This window comes from Myxine glutinosa, chromosome 10 (genome assembly GCF_964187855.1).
Source record: "Myxine glutinosa chromosome 10, kmMyxGlut1.1, whole genome shotgun sequence".
NCBI lineage: Eukaryota > Metazoa > Chordata > Myxini > Myxiniformes > Myxinidae > Myxine > Myxine glutinosa.
Genome location: NC_136270.1, coordinates 33,872,094 through 33,898,774, shown reverse-complemented (window position 1 = coordinate 33,898,774; position 26,681 = coordinate 33,872,094). Strand labels below are relative to the sequence as shown.

Here is a 26,681-nt window from a genome sequence, read left to right as displayed (position 1 = left end):
TCATGAAGTGCACCATCGTTCTAATGTGACCTTTAAGCTGGCTGTCCCATCTGCTGGATTCTCAGCATTAAAATCCCACAGTACCTGCAATTTTTAAAATAGTACGTCATCATATGCCAAAACCATTGTCAAATCTAGGAAGGGGACATTGCATAGCTGCACCTCAAGAAATTATGCTAAACATGCAGAACTGACCACGCATCATCGCACTAAAATCAGCCCCTTGGCCATTTATTGAAAAAGGAAAGACAGGACACCTCACAGACAAAGCAAAAGAGGCTCTTCTTCAAGGCTGGAAGCTTTGCTTAGAATCTCCCATAAAGAGAAATACTAATAAAAAAACAAAAACACAATAGCCTCTTCTGTAACGTCTTGGTTGAAAGATCAGAGTGACCCGAAGATATCAATCAAAATTGTACAAAATTTGCGTAGTACCAAATGTCATGCAATCATGAAGTACAAAATACAGATCTTCAATATGAACAAGTTTATTTTGCTCAGTAAGACCTTCGCCATGAGCGCCAATACATCCAAACTGGCAGGAGTGGGTTACGGAGCTGCAAACTTGGGTGGAACACGTCAAAATCGACTTTCCTCACTCTCTTCAGGAAATCCTCAACAAGCACCTGCACGTGAATCAGTCAGTCGCGCCTTAGCTGAACTCGGTGGTTCAGGTTAAATTACAAATTAATACATTGAAAGTAACGTTTTCATCCGACAATACATAAAACTGGAAAGAATCCCGGAATGCAAAACCCATCTCCTGCTGCGCGGGCAGGTGGGCTGACGATGGGAACATACAGAAACATCATGTTTGAAGGGATTTAACACCATAAACAAGGTGAATGTTGCATCTTCTGTTACAAAGATATTTCTCCAAGAAAATGTCCCGTTTGGATGAACTGTAAGTGAACCTAAGTCCCATCTGTACTCTCTCGTCTCTCTTTTGGTCTTCCCCGCCTCTGACATCCACCCCTCTCCGAGTCCCTTTGGGTTACCTGCATGGCTACGCTCCTCAACAAACTGGCTTCATTGCTTTAGCTTCCACAAATCAAAGCTGCATATACTTATCTCCAACCTTTCATTTCCCTTTTCTTCCATTTAGGAAGTCACTTTCTTGTTTACTTTTTCTGGTCCCACACCTCATTCCCACAATTTCAAGGACAATAATAAATACATCAAAAATTTGGGTCATAGATGGATCAATATCAAGTTGTTCTCCAGGAAAGAGATCAAGTTTGTTGATAGAAAATAGGGGGCAAAGGGGGGGGGGGGGTGGGCAGGGGAGGTTGAGAGGAAATGTGTCGTCGACAGCAAAAACTTAAGCAGGAGCAGCAAGGTGCACAAATCAGTGACTACAAAGTAGACAAAATATCTGTAGGGAAAATGTGCAATTTCTTTAGGTCCACCACAATAAGCCACGATACCAATCGCACAGACTCGTCTGAACAAGCAGCATTCAATACACGTGAGATTCTTACATTAGTCCAAGATACATCAACACTGATTATCTTCAATATACAGATATGTACTATATGATTGGAAAAAAATACTAATACATATATATTGAATTTGATGTACCGTATCCTTTACAGAGCGTTGGTGCTGCCAAAACAGTTTATTGGCAGCGTTACACTGGGTGGTTTGCCATTACCTTCCAAGCGTTGATAGACTGTGCTCTTTTCTTTTAAATGCTGAGCGTCAATCATGCAAATAAGTGGTGTATACTATTTTAAAAAACATTGGTACGACTCGGATGGGGTGTGAAAGCAACCTCCCAGAATCCAGAATTAGAATGGACGCTCTAACCATTCTCATTCTCTCTCTCTCTCTCTCTCACACACACACACACACACACACACACACACACACACACACACACACACACACACACACACACACACACACACACACACACACACACACACACACACACACACACACACACACACACACACACACACACACACACACACACACACACACACACACACCTTTTGTGTGCCTTGGACTATTGTCAGGATCTCATTTGAAGAACATTTTGAATAATATCACAAGTTTAGGGTAGTTGGCCTTGTCCGTACTTAAGAAAAAGACAAGATGGATGTATCCAACCAATATTCACACAAAACGTTAAAATCCTCTCTATCTCTTTTCTGATGACTCCACTCTCTGCCGCTCCATTCCTCATTCCTCATCCCTCAGATCGGCAGTCTGCAGCCTCCTCACTCTCTGCAGACCTGGACACAATCACAGACTGGTCAAACAAGTGGAACATGTCTTTCAATCTTGACAAATCTCACACTCTTACGATGTCTCTCCGAAAAGACTGACTGGACAACCCTCCCATCTACTTTCTGAATAATCCTCTCCAAGAAGTTCTGTCACTCAAGCTTTTGGGTCTCACTATCTGCCATGATCTTTCCTGGGAAAACCACATTTCCAATCTGGCCTCCAAAGCCAGTCGCCGACTGGGCATCCTCCATCGTGTGAAGTCCTTCCTTGGGCACACATGAGCTTCTCACCACATACAAGGCTTTCATCCGCAGCTCAATGGAATACTGTTCCCCTCTCTGTGCCGGTGCTCCTGCCTCACACCTGGCTCAGCTTCACGCTGTTGAATCCAAAGCTTTCAGAATCATTGAAATCTCCCATGATGAAGCTACCTCCGAGGGCCTTTCACTGACTCACGCAGGCAGGTTGGTGGTCTTTCTGTCTTCTACCGACACCTCTCCGGCCTTGCTCCTCCAGCTCTCTCTGGGCTCTGTCCCCCAAATATTCCTACAGGTTGCACATGATCTGCCTGCAACCCTCTTATGGTTAAACTGCCAAAATCAAGACTCTCTGCTCACCTTCACTCTTTCATTTCTCTTTTCTCCCACCTCTGGAACAAACTCCCTCACTCTCTTCAATCCCACTCCTCCCTCCAGGTCTTTAAAACAGCTGTTCACCACCATCTCCTATCTTCCCCCATCCAAAACCTTGATCTTTTCTACCCCCGCTAATTTCACCCCAAATCCACTTTTTTGAAATACCAACTTCTTTCCTGGAAGTCCTTGGTGTCCTTGTGCTTATACTTCTCGCACCCCCCCCCCCCCCCTTCCCACGCCACCTCCCCCCAAGTCCTCTCCCTCCCACACATTCCCGATGTCCCTGCTCTCAAATGTTGTGTTTGTGTGCTTCCCCTTCTCTCCCCATCTTGTCTACCGCTCCCCTTCTCTTTCACGAGCCTCGATTATGTATACAAAAAGAAAAAAAAAGAAAAAAAAAGATCAACTGTCGATTTTGTAGCACACTGGTGAAAAGAGATCTTGCCTCAGGGGATATTTTGTATGCTTCCGAACACACTTCTTCAGTCCAAAAAGACTCTAGCTTTCTCTTTTTTAGGTTCTTCCACATTATAATGTATGAAATGAACTGTGCAACAATCTGTTTTCATGTATTACTTGTTTGCATCATATCATATATATATATATTTTTTTTTTTTCTGCGATGTTTTTTTTTAATCTTGTTTTTTTTTGCTGATATTTACTGTCTAATAGGAAAACATTATTTGAAATGTTGATATAAACAACCTGAAAACCTTGGGTTACCCAAGCTCGAGCTGAAACCCGAAACTTTACCCAAAATGGAAGTTTGTGCCCGATGCAGTGCATTACCAACCATATTCTTACCGTTTGGATAAATGCCAAGCTTGCAGCTTTGGGAACATTCTTTTGCAGTGACTTTGCCTAAAAATGGGGGGAAAAGTCAAATCAAAATACTTTCCCATGCAGCATATGGTTCAATGGTACGCATTGCTTTTACACACAAAAGTGAAATCAAATTCCCACCGAGGAAAACACAGTATTGCCATACAAATTCAACAGATGGTCATAAAGGGTATGATTTGATTGAACTTTTACATTACAGTATTTAAAGTGACGTTGTTCACATGAATAGGCTACTTCCTCAGACTGTTTCACTATTAAAAATAATGACCAAGCAATGTATGTCGTTATGGCAACAATGGCTTTAGTAACCTGCTGAAGAGCAAACAAAGACCTCTTACACAAACAAATTAGATGATTGCAAACACAATATGCTACCATGATCACCAATGTATTCACTAATCTAACTGTACATGGATCTTATTTCACTTGGTTTAACTAAGAAATGTGGCAAATGAAGACTTTGCAAGGTTTATACTCAAATTTGTATCTCCATTATTTATGATAATTGTGTTACAAAATTAGTAAACTAACAGAAGCTCTTAATCTAATACTCCCTCTCTATATTGGTGTAAAACATTTCATACATGAATGGTGATTCATTTAGACTGTATTTGAAAAGATGGTCTTAATATTTCAGAAGAATCTACATATTATGTATGCAGGGGGAGGAGGGGGATTCTGAAAGAGAAGGAGAAAGGGAAAGGAGGTTCATAGAGAGATAGGATTAAAAGGCAGGGAGGTGAAATTAATGTGTACATGGGTAGGGTTGGGGGGGGGGGGGGGTGGCGCATTGTGGTATTAGGTCTGGGGAGTGGGAGGGCACATTACGGTGCTTTACCCGTGGTGGCCACATTGCGGAGTTACCTCCGGGGGGGGGGGGGGGGGGGGGGGGGGTTACGGCACTACGTCCAGGGGAGCTGCATTGTGGTGTTACGTCCGGGAGGGGGGCATTGTGACATTGCGTTTACTCCAAAATTACACAAAGTACTCCAATAATTTGGCTTGCTGGTATCGCTTCTGTTCTATGCACCAAATATTTATGTTGTTTTTTTTAACTGTAAGAAATTTCGCATTTTAAACTAAAAATCAGCTTTTGCATGATTCTATCGTGGCAAAACAATGGGGTCTTTACTAGGCAAGGGACAAAACTGCCTTTCAAATTGGTAACTTCATTTTTAGACACGATAAATTCCCCATTGCACCACTCTAACAAGCGTTACGCCTAGGTCCCCCGCCGGTGAAGTGATGTGAGTTGACAAAGTGGAAGATGCAGAAAACATGCTATGATATGATATTTCGCTCACAAGGTTCAGACATACATGGAGGCGGCCATCTTGGATTTTGACGTGGCGACCCAATTTTCAATGGCGTTCTTCCTTATGCCTAGATACACCCACACACCAGATTAGAAGTTGGTACTTCGCTTATTTTTCAAGATATTCCGCTCACAAGGTTCAGACATACATGGCGGCGGCCATCTTGGATTTTGACGTGGCGACCCAATTTTCAATAGCCTTCTTCCTTGTGCCTAGATACACCCAAACACCAGATTAGAAGTTGGTACTTCGCTTATTTTTCAAGATATTTCACTCACAAGGTTCAGACATATATATGGTGGCGGCCATCTTGGATTTTGACGTGGCGACCCAATTTTCAATAGCGTTCTTCCTTATGCCGAGATACACCTACACACCAAATTAGAAGTTGGTACTTCGCTTATTTTTCAAGATATTCATCTCAAGGTTCAGACATACATGGCGGCGGCCATCTTGGATTTTGACGTGGCGACCCAATTTTAAACAGAGTTCTTCCTTGTGCCTAGATACAGCCACACACCAGATTAGAAGTTGGTACTTCGCTTATTTTTCGAGATATTTAGCTCACAAGGTTCAGATATATATATATGGTGGCGGCCATCTTGGATTTTGACGTGGCGACCCAATTTTCAATAACGTTCTTCCTTATGCCGAGATACACCCACACACTGTTGTGAAAATAAACCAAGTCCACAACTTTGTCCCATAGGTAGGTTTAATCTCAATCAGATCTTTAGCATCATCCTGCAAAATACAATCATGCAATAGATATCAGGATCTTGGCATCATATAGGGAGGATCGATTATCTATCTATAATTCCACTAATCTCTGTGTGTGTGTGTGTGTGTGTGTGTATGTCTGTGTGTGTGTTTGTTTGTCTGTGACCGCTGTTTCTCGACAACCACGGGTGCGATATACTTGCAACTTGCCAGGTATATTGCTGGGGACCCGAGGATGTGCCTTTTCAAGGTTTGAAATTAATCGGACAAGTAGTTACCGAGCTATGTCCAAAAAACGATTCAACCAATCAGAGAGCAGCGAGCTATCACGTGTGCCGAACGTGGCGAACAGACTCTGCCTCGGACGGCACATTTGAGAGCGTATTCATTTATTTCACGTTGGCAAACTATGTTGGCGTTAAACTATGTTTTAAAACTAATTAAAACTAATTTGCGATTCATCGTAACTGCGATTTGCGACCTTCCGGACAGTGAAGACTTCACTTCCGCAGCCAATCACAGAACGCGTTGTTGCGAGCCGAGCCGAGCGCGTGCGCCATTACGGTTCGTAATTCGATTTCTTCCGGAGAAAATAATAATTTCTCGATTTCTTATGCGCATTATTTCTCCCAGAGCGAAGGGCGGAAGCGAAGAGCGTTTTTTTTTTTGTTTACGGGCGTACGGGCGTACGGGCGGGGTAGAGCGTACGGGTAGCGTTTTTTTTTTTTTTTTGGCAAGGAACGGGCACCCACGTACGGGCATGCCCTAGTCTATCTATAATTCCAGTAATCTCTGTGTGTCTGTGTGTCTGTGTGTCTGTGTGTTTGTGTGTTTGTCTGTGACCGCTGTTTCTCGACAACCACGGGTCCGATATACTTTAAACTTGCCAGGTATATTGCTGGGGACCCGAGGATGTGCCTTTTCAAGGTTTCATATTAATCGGACAAGTAGTTACCGAGCTATGGCGATTTCTTTACCAAACTCCGCAAGCCGTTCGCTTTGGACCAAACCATTTCATGTAAATAGAGGGGGGGGATTGTCACCGTACTCGCAAGCCGTTCGCTTTGGACCAAACCATTTCATGTAAATAGAGGGGGGGGGGATTGTCACCGTACTCGCAAGCCGTTCGCTTTGGACCAAACCATTTCATGTAAATAGAGGGGGGGGATTGTCACCGTACTCGCAAGCCGTTCGCTTTGGCTTTGCGAATGGACCAAACCATTTCATGTAAATAGAGGGGGGGGGATATAATTTTAGATATATATATAGTACGGGCATGCCCTAGTATTAGTCAATGCAAGCAAGCCTAGAATACATGTGCGAGTACGTACCGTTCAGGACTACATGTCATAGTAAAATGTCACAGGAGTGGCTCCGCGTCACGGACGTCCGAGGTCTTATAGACGCCCCTCTGCGGTTTAAGTGGGCATCACTCCTGGGTTCAACTTTGATATACATTTTCACTACATTCTCCCCGCCGTTAGAACTACACTGCCGCTAGGCAGGAATCAAGCGTGCGTCAGCATTAATTGATTGGGGACGTCATTCCGTGTCAGTCGGTCCATCCATAGCGGTCAGGGTGGCGAATTACTCTGCCAGCACGGGTCCGGAAACTACCGGGTACGGACTCCCCAAGCCCAGAGTCCCCTGCATCGGAGTAGCCGCTGGAGGCAGGTGTCGGAGGGGGCACCTCAGGGCCTTCATGCAGGGGTGAATTTGACGAAGGAAGGGATGGCAGATGTTCCATAGAGGAAGCTTCGGGGGAGTCCATAGACTCGTAGATCGGTTCATCGATATCCCCATAAGAGTCGATGACCCCACATGGGGCGAGATGGCGTACGGAGACAGTGGACTCGCGTCCATCTGCCATCATCACACGAGCATGCTCGGGATTAGCCTGGAGTACCTGCACCTTATCCACTAAGGGGTCGTACTTGCTTGTGCGAACCGCACGTTTGAGATAGGCCGGCCCTGGCTCAGCGAGCCAACTGGGTAAAGATCGGATACTACCCGAGCTTCTAGGGTGGTGGAACAGTCTCTCATGAGGAGTCTGGTTGGTGGCCGTACATAGTTGAGCCCTGATCGAGTTCAGCGCCGCAGGTAGCGACCAAGCCCATTTATCGAGGCCAAGGCCGAGGGTCCTGAGACTTAGCATGACGGCCCTCCATATAATCCCATTGAAGCGTTCGACCTGCCCATTCGCCTGGGGCCTGTACGGTGTGGTGTAACTCGAAGCGACATTATTTTGGAGCAAGTAACCCCTCACGTCCTGGGACAGGAACACCGCACCCCGATCGGTATGCACGTAGGCCGGATACCCAAACATAGAAAACAAATTCTGCAGGCACCGTATGACCGTGGCAGCCGTCATATCCACGCACGTGTAAGCAAAAGGGAATCGTGAGTACTCATCAACGATAGTGAGCAGATAACGAGAGTTACTAGACACCGGCAGCGGCCCTTTGAAATCCATTGCCAATCTCTCCCACGGTCTCGTAGCCCGAACCAGCGTCCCCATGAGAGGGTTGTAAAAACGTGGTTTGAGTTCCGCACATATAGCGCAGTCGCGGCAGATCCGGCGGATGTCCTCAATCGAGTACAGCAGATTACCACTACGCACAAAATGGGCGAAACGCGTCACCCCAGGATGACACATAGTGCCGTGCAAAGCGCGCAGACCCTCCAGAGTTACGATACCCGCGCACGTAGCCGGCCTCGATAAGGCGTCGGCGACCAGGTTATCCATCCCCGGGCGATATTTGATGGTGTAGCAGAAGTCGGCGAGTTCGATACGCCAGCGAGTGATTTTCTCATTCTTAATGCGTTGAGCATGTAAGGTGTCGTACATGAACGCTACGCTTTGTTGGTCCGTGATGATTTGGAAGCATCGCCCGAGTAAGTACGGTCGCCATCGCCGAATCGACTCAACGATGGCATACGCTTCTTTTTCCACAGACGAATGCCTCCGCTCAGCGGAGGTGAGAGTCTGCGAAAAGAAAGCCACCGGGCGCCCCCCTTGGGAGAGTGTCGCCGCTATCGCATGATCCGAGGCATCACTTTCTAAGACGAAAGATTCGCTCTCGTCGATCGTCGCCACAGCGGCGCCAGCGATGTCGGCCTTAAGGCCCCCGAAGGCTGCCAAGGCGGCTGAGCCCATGGGGAACGTGTCGCAGGCCACAAGGGGGCGGAGCTTCACGGATAAATTTTGCACCCACTTCGAATAGTGGGCGAGCAGCCCGAGAGCGCGCTTCAGCGAAGCTCGATCGCTAGGCGGAGCCATATCGAGCAAAGGTCGCAGACGCTCCTTATCTGGAGAGACAGAGCCATGGGTCACGGTGTACCCCAGAAGATCTATCGTGCGTAGAGAGTAACGACATTTAGCCTCATTCATGGTTAGGCGATACCTCTGCGCAACCTCGAGGAAGCGCTTCAGAGTAGCATCATGATGCCCCTGGTCATACCCATAAACCGTAAGATTGTCCAGATATACAAAGACATCTGTCAAGTTCTCCTTAGTAATGAGGTCGTCCATAGCCCTCTGAAAACAGGCGACCCCGTTCGTCACCCCAAAAGGTAGTCGGGTGAACTGGTATAACCTTTGACCCGATTCAAAGGCGGTATAGATGCGATCAGCCCTAGAGATGGGGATCTGATGATACACACTACGCAGATCGAGAGTGCTGTAGACTGAGTACTGGGCCACCTGTCGTACCAGCGCGTCCAACCCCGGTAACGGGTAGCCGTCCAGCTGTGTAAAGCGATTAACCGTCTGTGAATAGTCGATTACCATGCGTCGGCGATGGGCTTCACTTCGCACCACTAAGACCTGGGCCTGCCACGGCGACCGGCTAGGTTCTATGATACCCTCCTTTAAGAGCTGGGCCGTTTCTTCCGCAATGAATTGCACGTCCGCTCGTGAGTAGCGCCGTGATTTCACCGCTATAGGAGTGCAGTCAGTGGTCAGGTTGGGGAACAGCGAAAGAGGCTCAATTTCCATTTTCGCTAGTGCACACACAGCAAGCGTGTCAGTCCCACCGAATTCCATTTCCAAACGTCCATGCCGCTTTAGAAAATTGTGTCCTAACAGTATGTCAGCACATAAAGCAGGCAAGACCAAGAGATGTACATCTGGAAACATGCGTCCCTTTATCACAAGTTTCAATCAACATTCCCCTTTTGTGCTGAGCCGAAGCCCCTGGGAGGCCATGAAGATCCGTCGTGTTGTCCCGAGGACCGGCCACCCATGTTTACGCACCAGTCGTTGATCGATAAAACTATCCATAGACCCCGTGTTGACTAAACCCCGCGCAAAAATGCCTTCGACCATGAGTGGAATAATGGCCTGAGCAAGGCCGGATGATCCGGCAGGTATTGAGCCATCCGGGCGAAAAGATCGCGCCTCGCGTGTGGAGCCCACGCCGGCTGCAGTTTTCCTGTCATTTGAGCGGCCTCCGGAGGGCCCTCGTGTCAAAGGCATAGTTGGAGCTTCAGGAGCTTGTAGTCCGTACGAGCAGCCGTCAGAGGGCGCTCGTGTCACGCGAGAAGGATCGCTGCCATCTGTAGTTTCACGTGCTGAGGCAAGAGCGTGTAGTTCGTACGGGCTGCCGTCAGAGGGCGCTCGTGTCACGTGCATTGTTTGCGTCAAAGCGGGAGCTTGTCGTTTGTTTGAGTTGCCTTCGGAGGGCGTTCGGATTCCAGTCAAGGACGGTCGCTCCGCGGTCGGTCGCGTTCGCGCCATTTGTTTTGGCGGCCCGATGTATCTCACCAAGGTCGAGCGTGCAGCCAGGGGCCCACGAGGAGGACCGCTCATCAAAGTCAGGTGAGGCGCCCCGCTCTGTGCTCGGTCCGTTGGCTCGGCGATAAGCCCATTCAAGGTCGCGCGAGTTTGTGCGCCCCGCGCGGTCTTCCAACAGACTTTTGCAAAATGTCCTTTAGTCGAACACAAATGGCATATTGCTTCCCGAGCCGGACACACTGACCTGGGATGCTGTCGGTTGCCACAGAAGTAACACATTGCATTTCGTACAGGCCTTGGGCTGGCCGCCGTAGCCGCAGCCAAGCCGGAATCCGAGTCCACCTCGGGAGCGGCTAAGGGCTCCGCTAGCGTGGTCGGGTCCGCTCCCGTATCCTCGGTGGTAGCCCTCTCTGGTCGCGCGAGTTGAGAAGTCCCCGCGACGACCCGTGTATGGTCATAGGCGGTAGATTGTTCCCGGGCCTCAGTGTAGACGTGAGCCACCCGTAGAGCCTCCGCGAACGTCAGGTCAGCTGTCTCCAAAAGTCTGAGCCTGAGAGCAGGAGAGCCGATCCCAGAGACGAAAGCGTCTCGGACAAGATCGTCCTGGACTTGCTCGTGAGTGCGGACCTCTTGGGTACTGTCCGCTAGTAGTTGTCGTAGCTCCTGGGCGAAGCAGTCTATCGACTCAGTGGGCTGTTGCCACCGCGATGAGAGCAGATACCTGGTGTATACCACGCTCCGTTTCTTAATGTAAATAAGCTTTAGCTCCGCCACACCGGCATCGTACGTCGTACATCGTTCAACGGTCCGGTAGACGTGGTGGGCCACTTTAGTCTGCAGAACGTCCAGTTTCGTTTCAGCAGTAAGAACGGTCTCCTGGGCTTTGAACTGGTTCTCCAGTGACCTGAGCCAGTGCGTTAACTCTGAGCCCAAATCCGCAGCTTGTGGGTCAGCGTTGAAGGTCGGTACATGGATCATCCTGTGTCCCGCCATTTCCGTAGATCTTGATTGAGATTAAATGTTGTGAAAATAAACCAAGTCCACAACTTTGTCCCATAGGTAGGTTTAATCTCAATCAGATCTTTAGCATCATCCTGCAAAATACAATCATGCAATAGATATCAGGATCTTGGCATCATATAGGGAGGATCGATTATATTAGTCAATGCAAGCAAGCCTAGAATATATGTGCGAGTACGTACCGTTCAGGACTACATGTCATAGTAAAATGTCACAGGAGTGGCTCCGCGTCGCGGACGTCCGAGGTCTTATAGACGCCCCTCTGCGGTTTAAGTGGGCATCACTCCTGGGTTCAACTTTGATATACATTTTCACTACACACACCAAATTAGAAGTTGGTACTTCGCTTATTTTTCAAGATATTCATCTCACAAGTTTCAGACATACATGGCGGCCTCCATCTTGGATTTTGACGTGGCGACCCAATTTTCAATAGCGTTCTTCCTGATGCCGAGATACACCCACACACCACATTAGAAGTTGGTATTTCGCTTATTTTTCAAGATATTCATCTCACGAGGTTCAGACATACATGGCGGCGGCCATCTTGGATTTTGACGTGGCGACCCAATTTTAAACAGCGTTCTTGCTTGTGCCTAGATACACCCACACACCAGATTAGAAGTTGGTACTTTGCTTATTTTTCAAGATATTTCGCTCGCAAGGTTCAGACATATATATGGTGGCGGCCATCTTGGATTTTGACGTGGCGACCCAATTTTCAATAGCGTTCTTCCTTATGCCGAGATACACCCACACACCAAATTAGAAGTTGGTACTTCGCTTATTTTTCAAGATATTCATCTCACAAGGTTCAGACATTCATGGCGGCGGCCATCTTGGATTTTGACGTGGCGACAATTTTAAACAGCGTTCTTTCTTGTGCCTAGATACAGCCACACACCAAATTAGAAGTTGGTACTTCGCTTATTTTTCGAGATATTCATCTCACAAGGTGCAGACATTCATGGCGGCGGCCATCTTGGATTTTGACGTGGCGACCCAATTTTAAACAGCGTTCTTCCTTGTGCCTAGATACACCCACACGCCAGATTAGAAGTTGGTACTTCGCTTATTTTTCGCGATATTTCGCTCACAAGGTTCAGACATATATATGGTGGCGGCCATCTTGTATTTTGACGTGGCGACCCAATTTTCAATAACGCTCTTCCTTATGCCTAGATACACCCACACACCAGATTAGAAGTTGGTACTTCGCTTATTTTTCAAGATATTCATCTCAAGGTTCAGACATACATGGCATCAGACATACATGGCGGCGGCCATCTTGGATTTTGACGTGGGTTGCACCCACACACCAAATTTGAATGCGGTCCTTCGCTTACGCACGCACGCATGCCCGCAAACACGCACGCCCGCACGCACACACGCACGGACGGACGGACACACGGACGGAGGGGAAAGCCATAGTCCCCCTTTCGCTACGCTGTGCGACGGGGGACAACAAGGAAACAAAGTGTATTTACATCTTTCACCTAGTGTTGGTTTAACGGTTAAGGAGGCTGGCTTAAGATCTTTGGGTCTTGAGTTTGAGCCCCTGTCGTGCCGTTAAATAGCACCAGGTGGGTCGAGGTTCTTCCGAGGTTGGCAAAATGAGTACCAGCTTACTGCTAGCAGGGGGCACTGCATCAGCGGCACAGCTGCGCTTCTAGTAAATGATGCAACCAGCAGCCACAGGCTGCATACGAAATGAATGTACTGTACATCTGTCTTCAACTTTCAATCATCGGCAAGTATATAAAACACTAACACTGTAATAGTCATCCATGCTCATACTGATCGAACAGTCAAATCTTGTTGATGAGCTGTCAATATTCATGCTGAACGTGGTCGGAGCCTGACCTCATTACAATTTCGGACGTACATTATACTTTTCGGTGATACAGTTATGGTAAGCCCCTTGTCCATTTTTTAAAAGGTCAAACAGTCAATTATAGCAATAAAAAGTTCCAAGTTGCCCATTTTTGTTTTGACGTTTGTTATGGTGACAGGAAACAAGCATAAACGTCTCCTTTTTTCAAGTTAATCAACAAGAAAGCCACGATGTTCTTATGCAAAACGTTACATTACAAGAGATCTTACATGCTGCAGATGGACATGAGCTTGGCTGGACAAGTCGAAGACAACATCCCTAATGGCACGTTCACGCCTCCCGCGTATAATGTCCTCTTGAGAGGCACCATGCTAAGGGAAGAAGTTTATGTTATTTGCAAAGGCAGATCACAGAAGGGGCGTTGAAAAAGCACTGGCATCCTAGAGTCATGGCTTTTTGCTCATTATAAAACATCCATGCATGTTTATTACATAATGAACAAAAAATAGCAATCAGAGATTGCAGACCCTCACCAGGATGTGTTTTCAGTGGTTTTTAAGGCTTTTGTGTTGAAACAAGTATGGCGGCCGAACCACATGACTAATGACGTCATCATTTTTTTTTCCTCCACCAATTTATCCCTAGATTATGCTCAAGAAAGTTCATCTTGATCGGATGATGTTTTGTACTTGTCGAATTATGACGTCATAATGGAGGCAACTATGGCATCATCATTAACAGATGTTATTCCACATGGAGAGCTCTTTACAATGAGCCATGTCTCAATTTTTTCTATGCAGCGCTTTCGGAGATATAGAGGTGCAAAGTTTTTCGGTTTTTCCAAGATGGCGGCCAAACCATGCAACCTATGCCGTCATAATTATCATTAAAAAAATTATACAGGTGGAGTTGCACCTATGGTGAAATTTTCCTATCAATCGGACCAATGGTTGCAGAGAAAATCATATTTATTCTGTGCGGACAAACAAACAGACAGACAGACAGACACACAGACAGACAAACGGACTCAAATGCAATATAGACTAGACGCTGATGGAAAAGCTGATGGGTTGATGGAAAAGGGCAATGTATAAGCTTCTAGGTGCATTTTTGGGTAAAAGTTGGGAACCTCCTTTTTAACATAATTAGTGTATGCTGAATTCGATTAACCCGGTTCCCAAGCCGAATTTTGAGTTTTGATTTTTTTGAGTTTTGAATAAACTGCTGAAGAACTTGGGCATTGGTGAACTCACAGAGGAGACAATCAAATCTACAGAAGCGTTCATCTGCAGAATATATAATGTGCACAGAACAACCTCTGTTGATTCAGCACGATATATGTTGTTCTCCAAGACTGGTAAGTAAACCAGACGCGATGTCACCGACAAGTGATGCTCTTCATTTCCATTTGATGCAAGTACACATTATCAAGCCATGGTATGGAAAAATGTTGATTGTGCCATACCTGACCTTCCTGCACCTGTGGAAATGAGATGGAAACGTGGTAATTCAGGACTAGAGGCTATTCTGATGTCACCGAGTCCAATCCCAGAAAGTTGCCTACGAGATGATTTGTTGCGCATGCCAGAAGCAATGCAAGACTCGACGCTGCAAATGTCGCTATTCAGAGTTGAGGTGCACATCAATGTGTGCCCGTCAGCAACAGAGTGATGATCAGACCCCTTGTATGAATTTGATGTAGTTTGGCAAAACAACATGTGTGACATTCCTCAATGTTTGTGCTTCATGGCCATGTATATGCTTGTGCTTCATGGCCATGCATACTTCATTTTAGAATACATGGTTGTATGAAACATTGTCTTATTAAAACCATTTCCCATTTTATAGTGTCCAATTTCAATATCAGTTTGAATGTCTTTTTCATTATATCGCCAACCATAATATAGACTAGACGGACTTATGAAAAAAGGCCATGTATTTTATGTATCTAGGTGCATTTTGGGGTAAAAGTTGCAAATTTAAAGTAAAAGAGCAGCATGTATATACATGATATATAAATGCTTGTTCAAAGAAATTGTCCAAAAATGGCAATTTGGTGACCATTTTGTTTATGCTAATTAGGTCAAAAACTCAAAATTCGGCTTGGGAACCGGGTTAGTCGAATTCAGCATACCCTAATTATGTTAAAATGTGAGGTTCCCAACTTTTACCCAAAAATGCAGCTAACATTCACATTTCTCAGAAATCCGTCTCGTCTAATACCCTCTCCTCAGGCGAGGGTAACTCGAAGGGCACTCAGCAGAGCGCAAACATCTGCCAGGCTGAACAGTTTACATTTTACATCCCACTGATAGGCCGCATCTGGATCTGGACCTTAACTAAAATCTAAGCGGCTTGTTCTTGTCACCTAACCAACTCATCCACCTCCTTTCGTCACAACTCGTCCACCACTTCTTGAAATATCATGCTTTTTAAAAAATCATATCTTTTTTGGCCCAATCTCTCAATGGCAGTCACTTAATTTTTTTTTTTTTAATATCATATCCAGATAATCACCAAAATTGAATTGAATCATCTTGGTCACACACCCAACCTGTCCACCAAGTTTCATCCGAATTCATCCATAACGTCTTAAGATATCGTGTTCTATATATTTTTTGGCCCAATCTCTCAATGGTGAAGCACTTCAATTTTCCTTTTTTAATTTTTGTATACGGATCCGGATTCGGACCTTCAGCAAAATCTAATCAATTGTTCCTTGTCACGCATTCAACATGCCCACCAAATTTCATCTGAATCCATTCACAACTTTTTGAGATATCCTGCACATAAACAAGCAGACAGGGGTGAAAAATAACTTCCGTCCGCCGCAGATGGTGGACGAAAATATGCCAGTACAGTTCTGCATTTCATTAATCTGACATTTGCCAATGTAGAGTGCAATCCAGAAATTTGCAGCTCGCTATATATTTATGGCTCTCACTGAAATTGAGCCTAGCGTTCTCATCAAATTTTATGCAAAGAAGCAGCAATTCCAAAGAACCTGACAAGTGCATTGCGTGATATGTATGGCAAAGGTGTCCCTTTTTATGCCATACATGGGTGTATGGCATAAACAATGGCAAAACTGGCAGCTGCTTTAATCTCTTGGTGACTTCCTTGAAGGTCTGCCGCAATATTTGCATGAGTCTGGTGTAATATTCTCCTGTGACCGTAGCTCTGTGAGGTATGTAGTCAAATCATCATGAGTACCGTGGCATTCCAGACTTGAGGCCAGGATCTTGCCGGCTGAGGGTTGTGTGCAAAATGTATTGCGTTGCAGTGATCCCATGTACTTCTGTTGTACCTATTAAAATTTGCTGCGTCATCTCAGTGATGAAGCCACGTTTCTCCACCAGTTATCAGTTTGGTGATAAAGTTGGCTGGATCTGTGTTGGACAGTTCAAGAAGCTTGTGACATGTCAGTTGCTGCTGTCTGTCATGAGTGTTAAGGTTTCAAGGTACTGATCTTGCTGCGACTTTGGACATGCCCAAATGTTCATGGACAACTGTGAACATGTTGTTTTGAGACAGTCTAAGTTATGTGGATATTTTGGTGACATTATTGTGGTGATCCTCCTTGTCTAATGCTTCATCTTTGGCAAGTGTTTGGGTGGTGGCCATCTTGACCCGGAGTCATATTCAGTGGACTCATCCATTCATACTGACCAAAGGTGTGCTCCGGCTTCATGGCAATGCACCACCATGGAGGTAAGTGTTATGTGATCCAGGGATATCTGTGTACAGAATAGGTTGCACAGACTGCTTCGAGCACATGGATCACCTGCTGGATCTCATCACCTTTATCTGGTCAAAGGTCATGGGTAATTCTTCGTTCTCCAGGAAAGGTTGGGTGACAATTTCAATCAAAATCAGCACATCATGCATTTGGTTGTGAGCTTCTTCATTATAATACATCCTTTATAAATATATTTATGCTTTTTGCAAGAAAACAGAGTGAGGTGGTGTCTTGTGGTGAGGGTTGATGCAGAATGGAATCTTCAGCCATATCCCCAGTCTTTCCCAACTCACCTCTCATTTCTTACCATCCAACATCCCATCAAAAAGTGTTCAAATGAAAATGAGGATATTTATCATTAAAACCTGGTCAATCGCTGGTCAATCGCTGGCCTGGTCAATCGCTGAATTAACTCAGCCTGTCATCCTTCCGAGGTCGGCAAATTGAGTACCAGTTCACTGGTAATTCCCTGCTTGTCGTTAAAGGCGGCAAAAAGGGTTGGCGTCAGGAAGGGCATCCGGCCGTAAAACATTGCTTCAAAAAGGGGACCGAAAAACAACAACAACCACAGTTCCAGAAAAAGGCCAACCCCCGCTTGCGGGGAAAAAATGGCCTCTAAAGGTGGTTTTTTTTTTTTTTAATCATTAAAACCTGCTGTAAACTCTTTCAGAGATCTTGTTTTGTTTGTGACATTAATTTCTGTTTGTGACAAATTGTATGGATTATATAGAGAGTGGAAAACCCGTACGGCCAAAATCCTAGAAAAATGGAAGAAGAACCAAATACATTTGGTGCAACTAAGTTAGGAAGACGAGAGACTAATTTCAAGCTCTGCATAAAATGCCAACATTCAGATGGTAGAAGACTTGTCACGGAGTAAATAGTTAGACGTTCAAACAAAATTTCTGACTTTCGTTCAGAAACTAGGGCAATATGGTGATGGTGACTTTCCAGAGATCAGCTGCCGAATGAGTCAAGTGACAGATACCGAACTGAAAGCCAATAAGGCTTCATGGCACCGAACATGCAGCAGTTAGACATGTCACAGTGGTCATCTGGAACGTGCCAAGGTGCGGTACGAGAAGGCATGTCAGCAGAAATGTCCCACATTTTCAGAAACAACGTGGTCGCCCTTGACCATGGTCAGTACACCAAGTGTCCAAGTGTCTGAGCTTGGTCGAAGTGACACTCATTTCACACGTTCGTTGGCAGCTCCCTTCAAGAAGGAGCTGTGCTTCTTCTGTTATGTCAGGCAAACACCCCTGACCAAGATATACATGAGGTGTCCACCTTCAATGCAGGTGATCAGCTTCAAAGTGCAGCGAGACAGAGCAACAATGAACCATGGAAGGTTCATCTCAGTGATGATGCTCGTACCATTAATATCAAGTACCACTTGGCATGCTGGTTGAAGCATGTACAGCATGCACCAAAGAGAGGCAAGGAGGATACTGCTGAGTCGCAGAAACAAGAGTTGGCATCATACATCAAGTTTATTTGCCTTGTGAAAAGTCTTCTCAAGGAAGGATGGCCCAGTCAGCACAGCTGAGCTACGAACGACCTACATGAGTATTCTGCAGAAGAATAGTGTACAAAGGCTGCATTGTGAACGTGACATGAAGAAGAAAATTGTTCGGCACATAGACGACATCCACTTCATGAAGCCCAAATGCCAGAATGAGTCTGAAAAAGTCTTTTTCACAGCTTTGTGGGATGCTGCCGTGGAAGATGCAATGACACAAACTGCTGAAAGGTACATCAGCCAGCTTTTTCAGAGTGCCTCCGTCCTGCAAAAAGCCATTAGAGACCAGACAAGTCACCCATGGAAGTGTGATGCAACCTTGAGTGCCAATGATGCCGAAGAAATGCACCCAATGCTTTGTACTCTTTCATCAGATGGGTACTGCAAGGACCAACCCAGGGTCTACAGACTGAATTACATTCAGCAACTATTCACAAAGATGTCTTCGCCATAAGCCAAAACATAATGTACTCCTACAAGTTGACGCGTCAGGTCACGTACAATCAACAGATATGGATGTAGCATTCCGACATCGATTAGAATGGCCTCAGTTGCTGGCCGTTGGCATTGCAGTGCACCAGCCTACCAGGAGTAAAATGCTTCTAGAATTCTTGTATGGCTTCATAAGACTTCCAGATACAAATTCACCAAAGATGAGGAACTGAAGGAGCAAGCGTAAAACTTCCATTTTTATGGCATATGCAGATCGAAGGACAAGTGCTTTGGAGTCAAGGGACACCATATTTAAAAATAGAAAAGTTGGCGGGTCTTACATTTTTGTTTTGCATTCCAACAACTTTTTCAATGCCCCTCATATGTCAAGGTGGACATCCCCACCATGGACCACGAAACACTCACCGCCATGCAGATGTCGATGGGGAGCTGAACTCGTCGGTGTGAGGCATTGTAAGGCACAGAACGCAGGCAGGTGAATATGCCCAGTGCCTTACCGACATGACTGGCAGCATGGTCAGCGTTCACATTGCGCACACCTGAAATCAAAGAAGATTTCACAGTAAATACATTAATGAACGTAAAGTAGACTCACAATTGAACTGCCATAATCATTACTTTACACTTTAAAACATCATAAAAAGTACATATTTTATGTCGGCTCTTAGAAGTTGCCTGTGAACAAACTGGAGTGGTCTGCTTGGACAATTCTACATCGGGACGAGCCAAGTGAAGATTAGCGAATAATACCAAATCGTTACATCATAGAAGCTGTCGGATGTCGGATTTTTTGGACAGGAAGAAAAACGAAAAATAACCAAAATCAAAACACCGATTTATAGGAGAAGTGCTGTGACACCAGCTGGCCAGTACGATGTCACAGCGTCAGAAACTGTGTGCCACATGATGGCGGGGCCAGTATGGTACGAGCGAAAAATCGGGCGCTGTGGCATGGCTACGGGGGAGGTGATAAAAGGTGTAGGGCATGGGGTGGGTGGTCAGTTAGAGTGGAGAGTTTGAACAAATGATTTGAAATGGTAGTGAGACGAGGGCTGGCTGGCTCTCACCCTTCCTTCGCCCAGTTTGACTACTCTGACCATTCCTTTCGCCAAGTACTGAACTGTTAATTGGGAGGTTTTTTTTTCCGATTCATGTTCCCATTCGTGTTCAAAGTATATCATTAAACCACTTGTTCCCACCCCTCCCCTCCCCCCACCCCCCCCCCCCTACCCCCTCTTCTCACCCCACCCAACGAAATTTAGTGGACAGGTTGAGTGTGCGACATGAACAAATCGGTTTAAATATTGGTGAAGATCCATATACTATAATTTTTAGTGATTCTTCAACAATAATAGGTGGAGCCAGCAACGATATCTAGCAAGATATCTCAAAAGGTTATGGACAGAATCAGACAAAACTGTGTGGACAGGTTGTGTGTGTGACAAGAAGAATTGATTTGATTTTTGTGAAGATCCAAGTTCAAATTCAGATACAATTTTTTTTTTTTTTTTTTTTTAAAGTGATTCTTCAACATTGAGAAAAGGGGTCAAAACGATATGTAGCATGATATCTCAAAAAGTTATGGCCGAGTTATGACAAAACTTGGTGGATGAGTTGGGTAGTTGACAAGAACAAGCCAATTAGATTTTGGTTCAGGTCCGGATGCAGATCTGGCCTATCAGTGGGATACAAAACGTAAATGGTTCCGTTTAAGCTTTTACGTCTAGTTATTTATTCAATCGTGTCCATCTTTCTGTCGTTTCGGGATCCTCCATTTGTGTTTTCTTGTGGTTTATTTTCAATAACCCTATTATTTCTTAAAGTAAATATGTTACCTGATTACCACCACTCATGCATGGGCAAACCAGGGCAAACCATTTCTGCCCCGGGGCAGATAAAATTTGTTATGTATATCACTGTGCAAAAGTTTGGGTTATTTCAATGATATTCATGATTCATACTTTTGGGTAAATTAATCAAGTTATCAGTGATAACAGTCACATGTGTTTATTATTGTAAATTAACAGCCTCTATAAATGTGTGTGAAACTGCTGAAGTCAGGGGTTCTTAACCTTTTTCCCTGTCAAGACCCCCAACGGATTGCCCACGATGTCCCCATACCCCCATCGCCAGACTGTTGACTGACCAAGGCACACCAAAGGTGTGCATAACCAGGGGGGACTGGGGACGTGTCACCCTCGAATTTTTTTTATTTCTAGGTGCTCTGTGGTGCATTCTGAGGGGTGTTTTTACTTTAATTGCCTATTTTTTTGGATGAAAATTGGTAACTTATTACCCAGAAAATGGGCCAAGTTCGGGGATCGGCGCCTGATTACCAGTCCCATTAGGTTCCAGTGTGACTTCAAAATATCTCAATAGCATAGTTATACATATGGATAATTAGGAGCAGAACAGGAAAGAAAATCATTAGGATTTCGTCCCTATTTATTTCTTTGTTTGTTAACAAAGAAACAAAACAAACTAAACTAAACTAAAACATGCAAGTTTTATGCAAGCCGTTTTACTAATCTGTGAGATTGTTGCTGCTGTTTTCGTGCAATCAGAATATGGAATCGAGGCACAGTTCGTGACAACGCCACTCACACATCATCGGACACATCAGGTCGATTTCTCCACTTTGATTTCAGGTTCAATAATGCAGAGAGACCTGTTTCACAGAGATACGTAGTTGTGAAGGGAACCAACACATTCATTGCCCTCTTTGCCAAGCTAGGGTAAGCTGCTATCTGCTCACACCAAAACTGCTTAAAATCCAGCCCAGCCTTTCCAAAATCAGCTTTCTTTCTTTGATCTTCTTGGAACTCGATCAAATCATCCTTCACCTAATCGTTGTCACTCATCGTAGAAAGATCAAACGAGAAAGGGTTCTGGATCCAAACGGATTCCGTGCTAAGATCATCAATATCTGAGAAGTAACCCTCAAAATCGAATTTTATTAGAAAATTGAATTTATATTTGTTTGAAATATAATTATACAAATATAATTTGTTTTCATATATATATATTTATATTTAAATATATATTTATTATATATTTAAAGTTGATATTTCATTGAATTTCTTACAATTTATTATTATTATTTAGTACGAGTCCCATACCCCCAGATTTTGGTCCCCATATTCCCAAAGGGGTATGGATGCCCCAGGTTAAGAACCCCAGGCTTAAGTAAACGAGAGAGTTAATAGAACACATTACCCCATGCAGTGTTCAAGTATATACTTCAATTTAAATTAAATGATGATTTTACAAATCATTAAAAAAGATTCCAGAAGTTTAGCGTTGTTGAAGCGGTCTTATACACCACCTTATATAACACGTCCAACTACTGCAAAACTGGAGGTTCTTGGAAGTGATAAGAAGGCGATTTGTGTTCTACAGTGTTCAAGTATACAATTGAATTTAATTAAAATAAAGATTGTAAAAGTCATATAAATAAATTAATTCCAGAATCTACCACTGTCGCCGCAACGTCTATTGCACCACCCTAACATGTTATATTAGTCATTAGTGGCTGTTGTATTACGTCCTTCTTATGATGTCCTTCAAGCTTAAAGCAAGTTTCCTGTTTGGAATGATTTTCAATTTTGTTTTACTGCCAGGCAGGCAGACATTGCGATTGGGACGAATTCAGAGACGAAGTACTGTACTGTTAATTGGCAGGTTTTTCTGATTCATGTTCCCATTCGTGTTCAAAGTATAGCATTCAATTTAAATGCATTGTTTCTCAGCCATAATCTGACGTTTTTATACAGACAGATGGACGGACGGACATGAAACAATTGTTAACCTCTCTTTTTGCTTCGTGTGTGCGGGGTAATAACAAGAAGTGTCATTTTATAGTATCCGTCAATAAATTTGTGTGTCCGCCCTTTGCTTCCTTGAGTGCCAATTACTCTTTTCTCCATGCTTCCAGTATACGACTGAAGCAGTTTTCATGGAATATTGTGCCAACTATCCTACAGTACATTCCACAGTTCTGTAAGGTTAGTTGGGTTCCTCTTGCTCGCCCATCCCTGTGTTTGTCTGTGTTTGCGTGTCTGTATGTATGCCTGTGTTTGCGTGTCTGTATGCATGCCTGTGTTTGCGTGTCTGTATGCATGCCTGTGTTTGCGTGTCTGTATGCATGCCTGTGTTTGCGCGTCTGTATGCATGCCTGTGTTTGCGCGTCTGTATGCATGCCTGTGTTTGCGCGTCTGTATGCATGCCTGCGTTTGCGCGTCTGTATGCATGCCCGCGTTTGCGCGTCTGTATGCATGCCCGCGTTTGCGCGTCTGTATGCATGCCCGCGTTTGCGCGTCTGTATGCATGCCCGCGTTTGCGCGTCTGTATGCATGCCCGCGTTTGCGCGTCTGTATGCATGCCCGCGTTTGCGCGTCTGTATGCATGCCCGCGTTTGCGCGCCTGCATGCATGCCCGCGTTTGCGCGCCTGCATGCATGCCCGCGTTTGCGCGCCTGCATGCATGCCCGCGTTTGCGCGCCTGCATGCATGCCCGCGTTTGCGCGCCTGCATGCATGCCCGCGTTTGCGCGCCTGCATGCATGCCCGCGTTTGCGCGCCTGCATGCATGCCCGCGTTTGCGCGCCTGCATGCATGCCCGCGTTTGCGCGCCTGCATGCATGCCCGCGTTTGCGCGCCTGCATGCATGCCCGCGTTTGCGCGCCTGCATGCATGCCCGCGTTTGCGCGCCTGCATGCATGCCCGCGTTTGCGCGCCTGCATGCATGCCCGCGTTTGCGCGCCTGCATGCATGCCCGCGTTTGCGCGCCTGCATGCATGCCCGCGTTTGCGCGCCTGCATGCATGCCCGCGTTTGCGCGCCTGCATGCATGCCCGCGTTTGCGCGCCTGCATGCATGCCCGCGTTTGCGCGCCTGCATGCATGCCCGCGTTTGCGCGCCTGCATGCATGCCCGCGTTTGCGCGCCTGCATGCATGCCCGCGTTTGCGCGCCTGCATGCATGCCCGCGTTTGCGCGCCTGCATGCATGCCCGCGTTTGCGCGCCTGCATGCATGCCCGCGTTTGCGCGTCTGCACGCATGCCCGCGTTTGCGCGTCTGCACGCATGCCCGCGTTTGCGCGTCTGTATGCATGTCCGTGTTTGCGCGTCTGTATGCATGTCTGCGAGTGTGTCTGCGTTTGCGCGTCTGCATGCATGCCCGTGTTTGCGCGTCTGCACGCATGCCCGCGTTTGCGCGTCTGCACGCATGCCCGCGTTTGCGCGTCTGTATGCATGTCTGCGTTTGCGCGTCTGCATGCATGTCTGCGTTTGCGCGTCTGTATGCATGTCTGCGTTTGCGTGTCTGTATGCATGTCTGTGTTTGCGCGTCTGTATGCATGTCTGCGAGTGTGTCTGCGTCTGCGAGTGTGTCTGCGTTTGCGCGTCTGCATGCATGCCCGCGTTTGCGCGTCTGCATGCATGCCCGCGTTTGCGCGTCTGCACGCATGCCCGCGTTTGCGCGTCTGCACGCATGCCCGCGTTTGCGCGTCTGTATGCATGTCTGCGTTTGCGCGTCTGCATGCATGTCTGCGTTTGCGCGTCTGCATGCATGTCTGCGTTTGCGCGTCTGTATGCATGTCTGCGTTTGCGTGTCTGTATGCATGTCTGTGTTTGCGCGTCTGTATGCATGTCTGCGAGTGTGTCTGCGTCTGCGAGTGTGTCTGCGTCTGCGAGTGTGTCTGCGTCTGCGAGTGTGTCTGCCTCTGCGAGTGTGTCTGCGTCTGCGAGTGTTTCTGCGTCTGCGAGTGTGTCTGCGTCTGCGAGTGTGTCTGCGTCTGCGAGTGTGTCTGCGTCTGCGTGTGTGTCTGCGTCTGCGAGTGTGTCTGCGTCTGCGAGTGTGTCTGCGTTTGCGAGTGTGTCTGCGTTTGCGAGTGTGTCTGCGTCTGCGTGTCTGCGTTTGCGTCTGCGTGTCTGCGTTTGCGTTTGCGAGTGTGTCTGCGTCTGCGTCTGCGTGTCTGTGTGTCTGCGTCTGCGTGTCTGCATCTGCGTGTCTGCGTGTCTGCGTCTGCGTGTCTGCGTCTGCGTCTGCGTGTGTGCGTCTTTGTGTGTCTTTGTGTGTCTCTTTGTGTGTCTCTTTGTGTGTCTCTTTGTGTGTCTCTTTGTGTGTCTCTTTGTGTGTCTGTGCCGTAAAAAAATTTTAAACCATTTGAGCTTTTGCAATCAAATTTTCAACAAAGCTTTATTATGAGAATATAGGAACCGCCTTTAGAGGACATTTTTCCATGCAGAGCTGGGGTTGGCCTTTTTTGGGCGCCAAGGTCCCCTTTTTTGAAGCAATGTTTTACGGCCGGATGCCCTTCCTGCCACCAACACTGTTAGTCGCCTCTTGCAACACACAGGGAATTACCAGTGAACTGGTACTCAATTTGCCGACCTCATAAGGATGACAGGCTGAGTCAACCCCCTGGTGTTAATTCAGCGATCGACCGGGATTCGAACCCAGGATCCTAGGATCCCAAGCCGGCACCCTAACCACTAAGGCCCCAGTCACACCGGGCCTGCGACCAGGTTACGACCCAGCTGCGACCGAAAAATGATGGTATCGCGGGCAAATCGTAGAAAGAGCGCGCGACTGGTCGCAGAGGTCGTGGGTGATCGCCAGAGCAAAATCAGTCGCAGCAAGGTCGATGGTCTTGTTCAAAACTTCTGACCTGCGATTCCAAATCGTAAGAGGTCGCAGACAGGTCTTACATGGTTGTACCACCAGTCGCGCATGGACGCACCACCAGTCATGCATGATCGCGGGTCAAGTAGTCGCACGATTGGTCATGATACTGGTCCTGCCACCAGACGATTGGTGGTGCCACCTGTCGTACGACCTCACGATCTGCAGTGCAACCAGTCATGACCTGTCCCGACTGGTTGCATGACCTTACGATTGGTGGTACCACCAGTCTTCAGCTCGCAGCTCGCAGTCTTTAGCTCGCCAGGGCTGTGCGCGTTTACCTCAAGCACTACTACAACAACGTCGGCAGTGCCCCATGGCAGGATAACATGATCTAGTATAGGAACTAGTTCACTATGGGAACTGTTGGATAATCTAGGAACTTGTACAATAAACATGCTATTTCATGGTACGTCAGGAGAAAAAGTAATAATTAGTTGTCTTTATTTTGTGTGTATGGTCTGAGTAATAAATGACTGGTTTATATTACAATGGAAAAATTATTATTTTAAATACAAATTAAATCAATACATGTATACACAAACAAAGTTCTTTGTCAAAGTAAAATCTTTAACACAATAAAGTAATGTGCAGAACTAAGCTGCCAGGCCACAGCTCCCTTCTTGGGAGGCATAGCGAATTATAGTTTCAGTTGAAAAGTTCGACGAAGTGTACTCCTTGAGAGGTAGGTGACTACTGATGCACGATCGCGAGCCTTTAGATCTGATCGAGCGACCCATCTCACGACTGGCTGCGACTGGCTGCGACTGGCTGCGATCGATCGTGCGAGTGGTCGCAGGTCGCCACGATTGATCGTAAGATCGGTCGCTGATCGCCACCACTAGTCGCACGATTACCTACGATTGATCTTGTGATCGATCTTCTCCAATCGTTGGTGATCGTACGACCCGCGTACCACCAATCGTACGATGACCTACCACCAGTCTTA

The 26,681-nt window shown here is 46.3% G+C and overlaps 1 protein-coding gene across 4 annotated transcripts in view; it reads right to left on the bottom strand.

Annotated features, from left to right (window-relative positions):
* Window positions 1-201: 201 nt before the first annotated feature.
* NDUFAF6 (NADH:ubiquinone oxidoreductase complex assembly factor 6) overlaps window positions 202-26,681 on the bottom strand; it is a 61,323-nt gene continuing 34,843 nt past the window's right edge. For 2 of the 4 annotated variants that reach the window (XM_068127439.2, XM_068127440.2), the window contains exons 6-9: window positions 19,458-19,591; window positions 13,608-13,709; window positions 3,675-3,731; window positions 473-626 (exon numbers count right to left, since the gene is read on the bottom strand). In XM_068127439.2, the coding sequence (XP_067983540.2) occupies window positions 498-626; window positions 3,675-3,731; window positions 13,608-13,709; window positions 19,458-19,591 (422 nt within the window). In that variant the 3' untranslated portion in view covers window positions 473-497. Of the gene's footprint in view, window positions 627-3,674; window positions 3,732-11,326; window positions 11,579-13,607; window positions 13,710-19,457; window positions 19,592-26,681 lie in introns of those variants that run through there. The other 2 variants (XM_068127438.2, XM_078785543.1) reach the window with 2 other exon arrangements.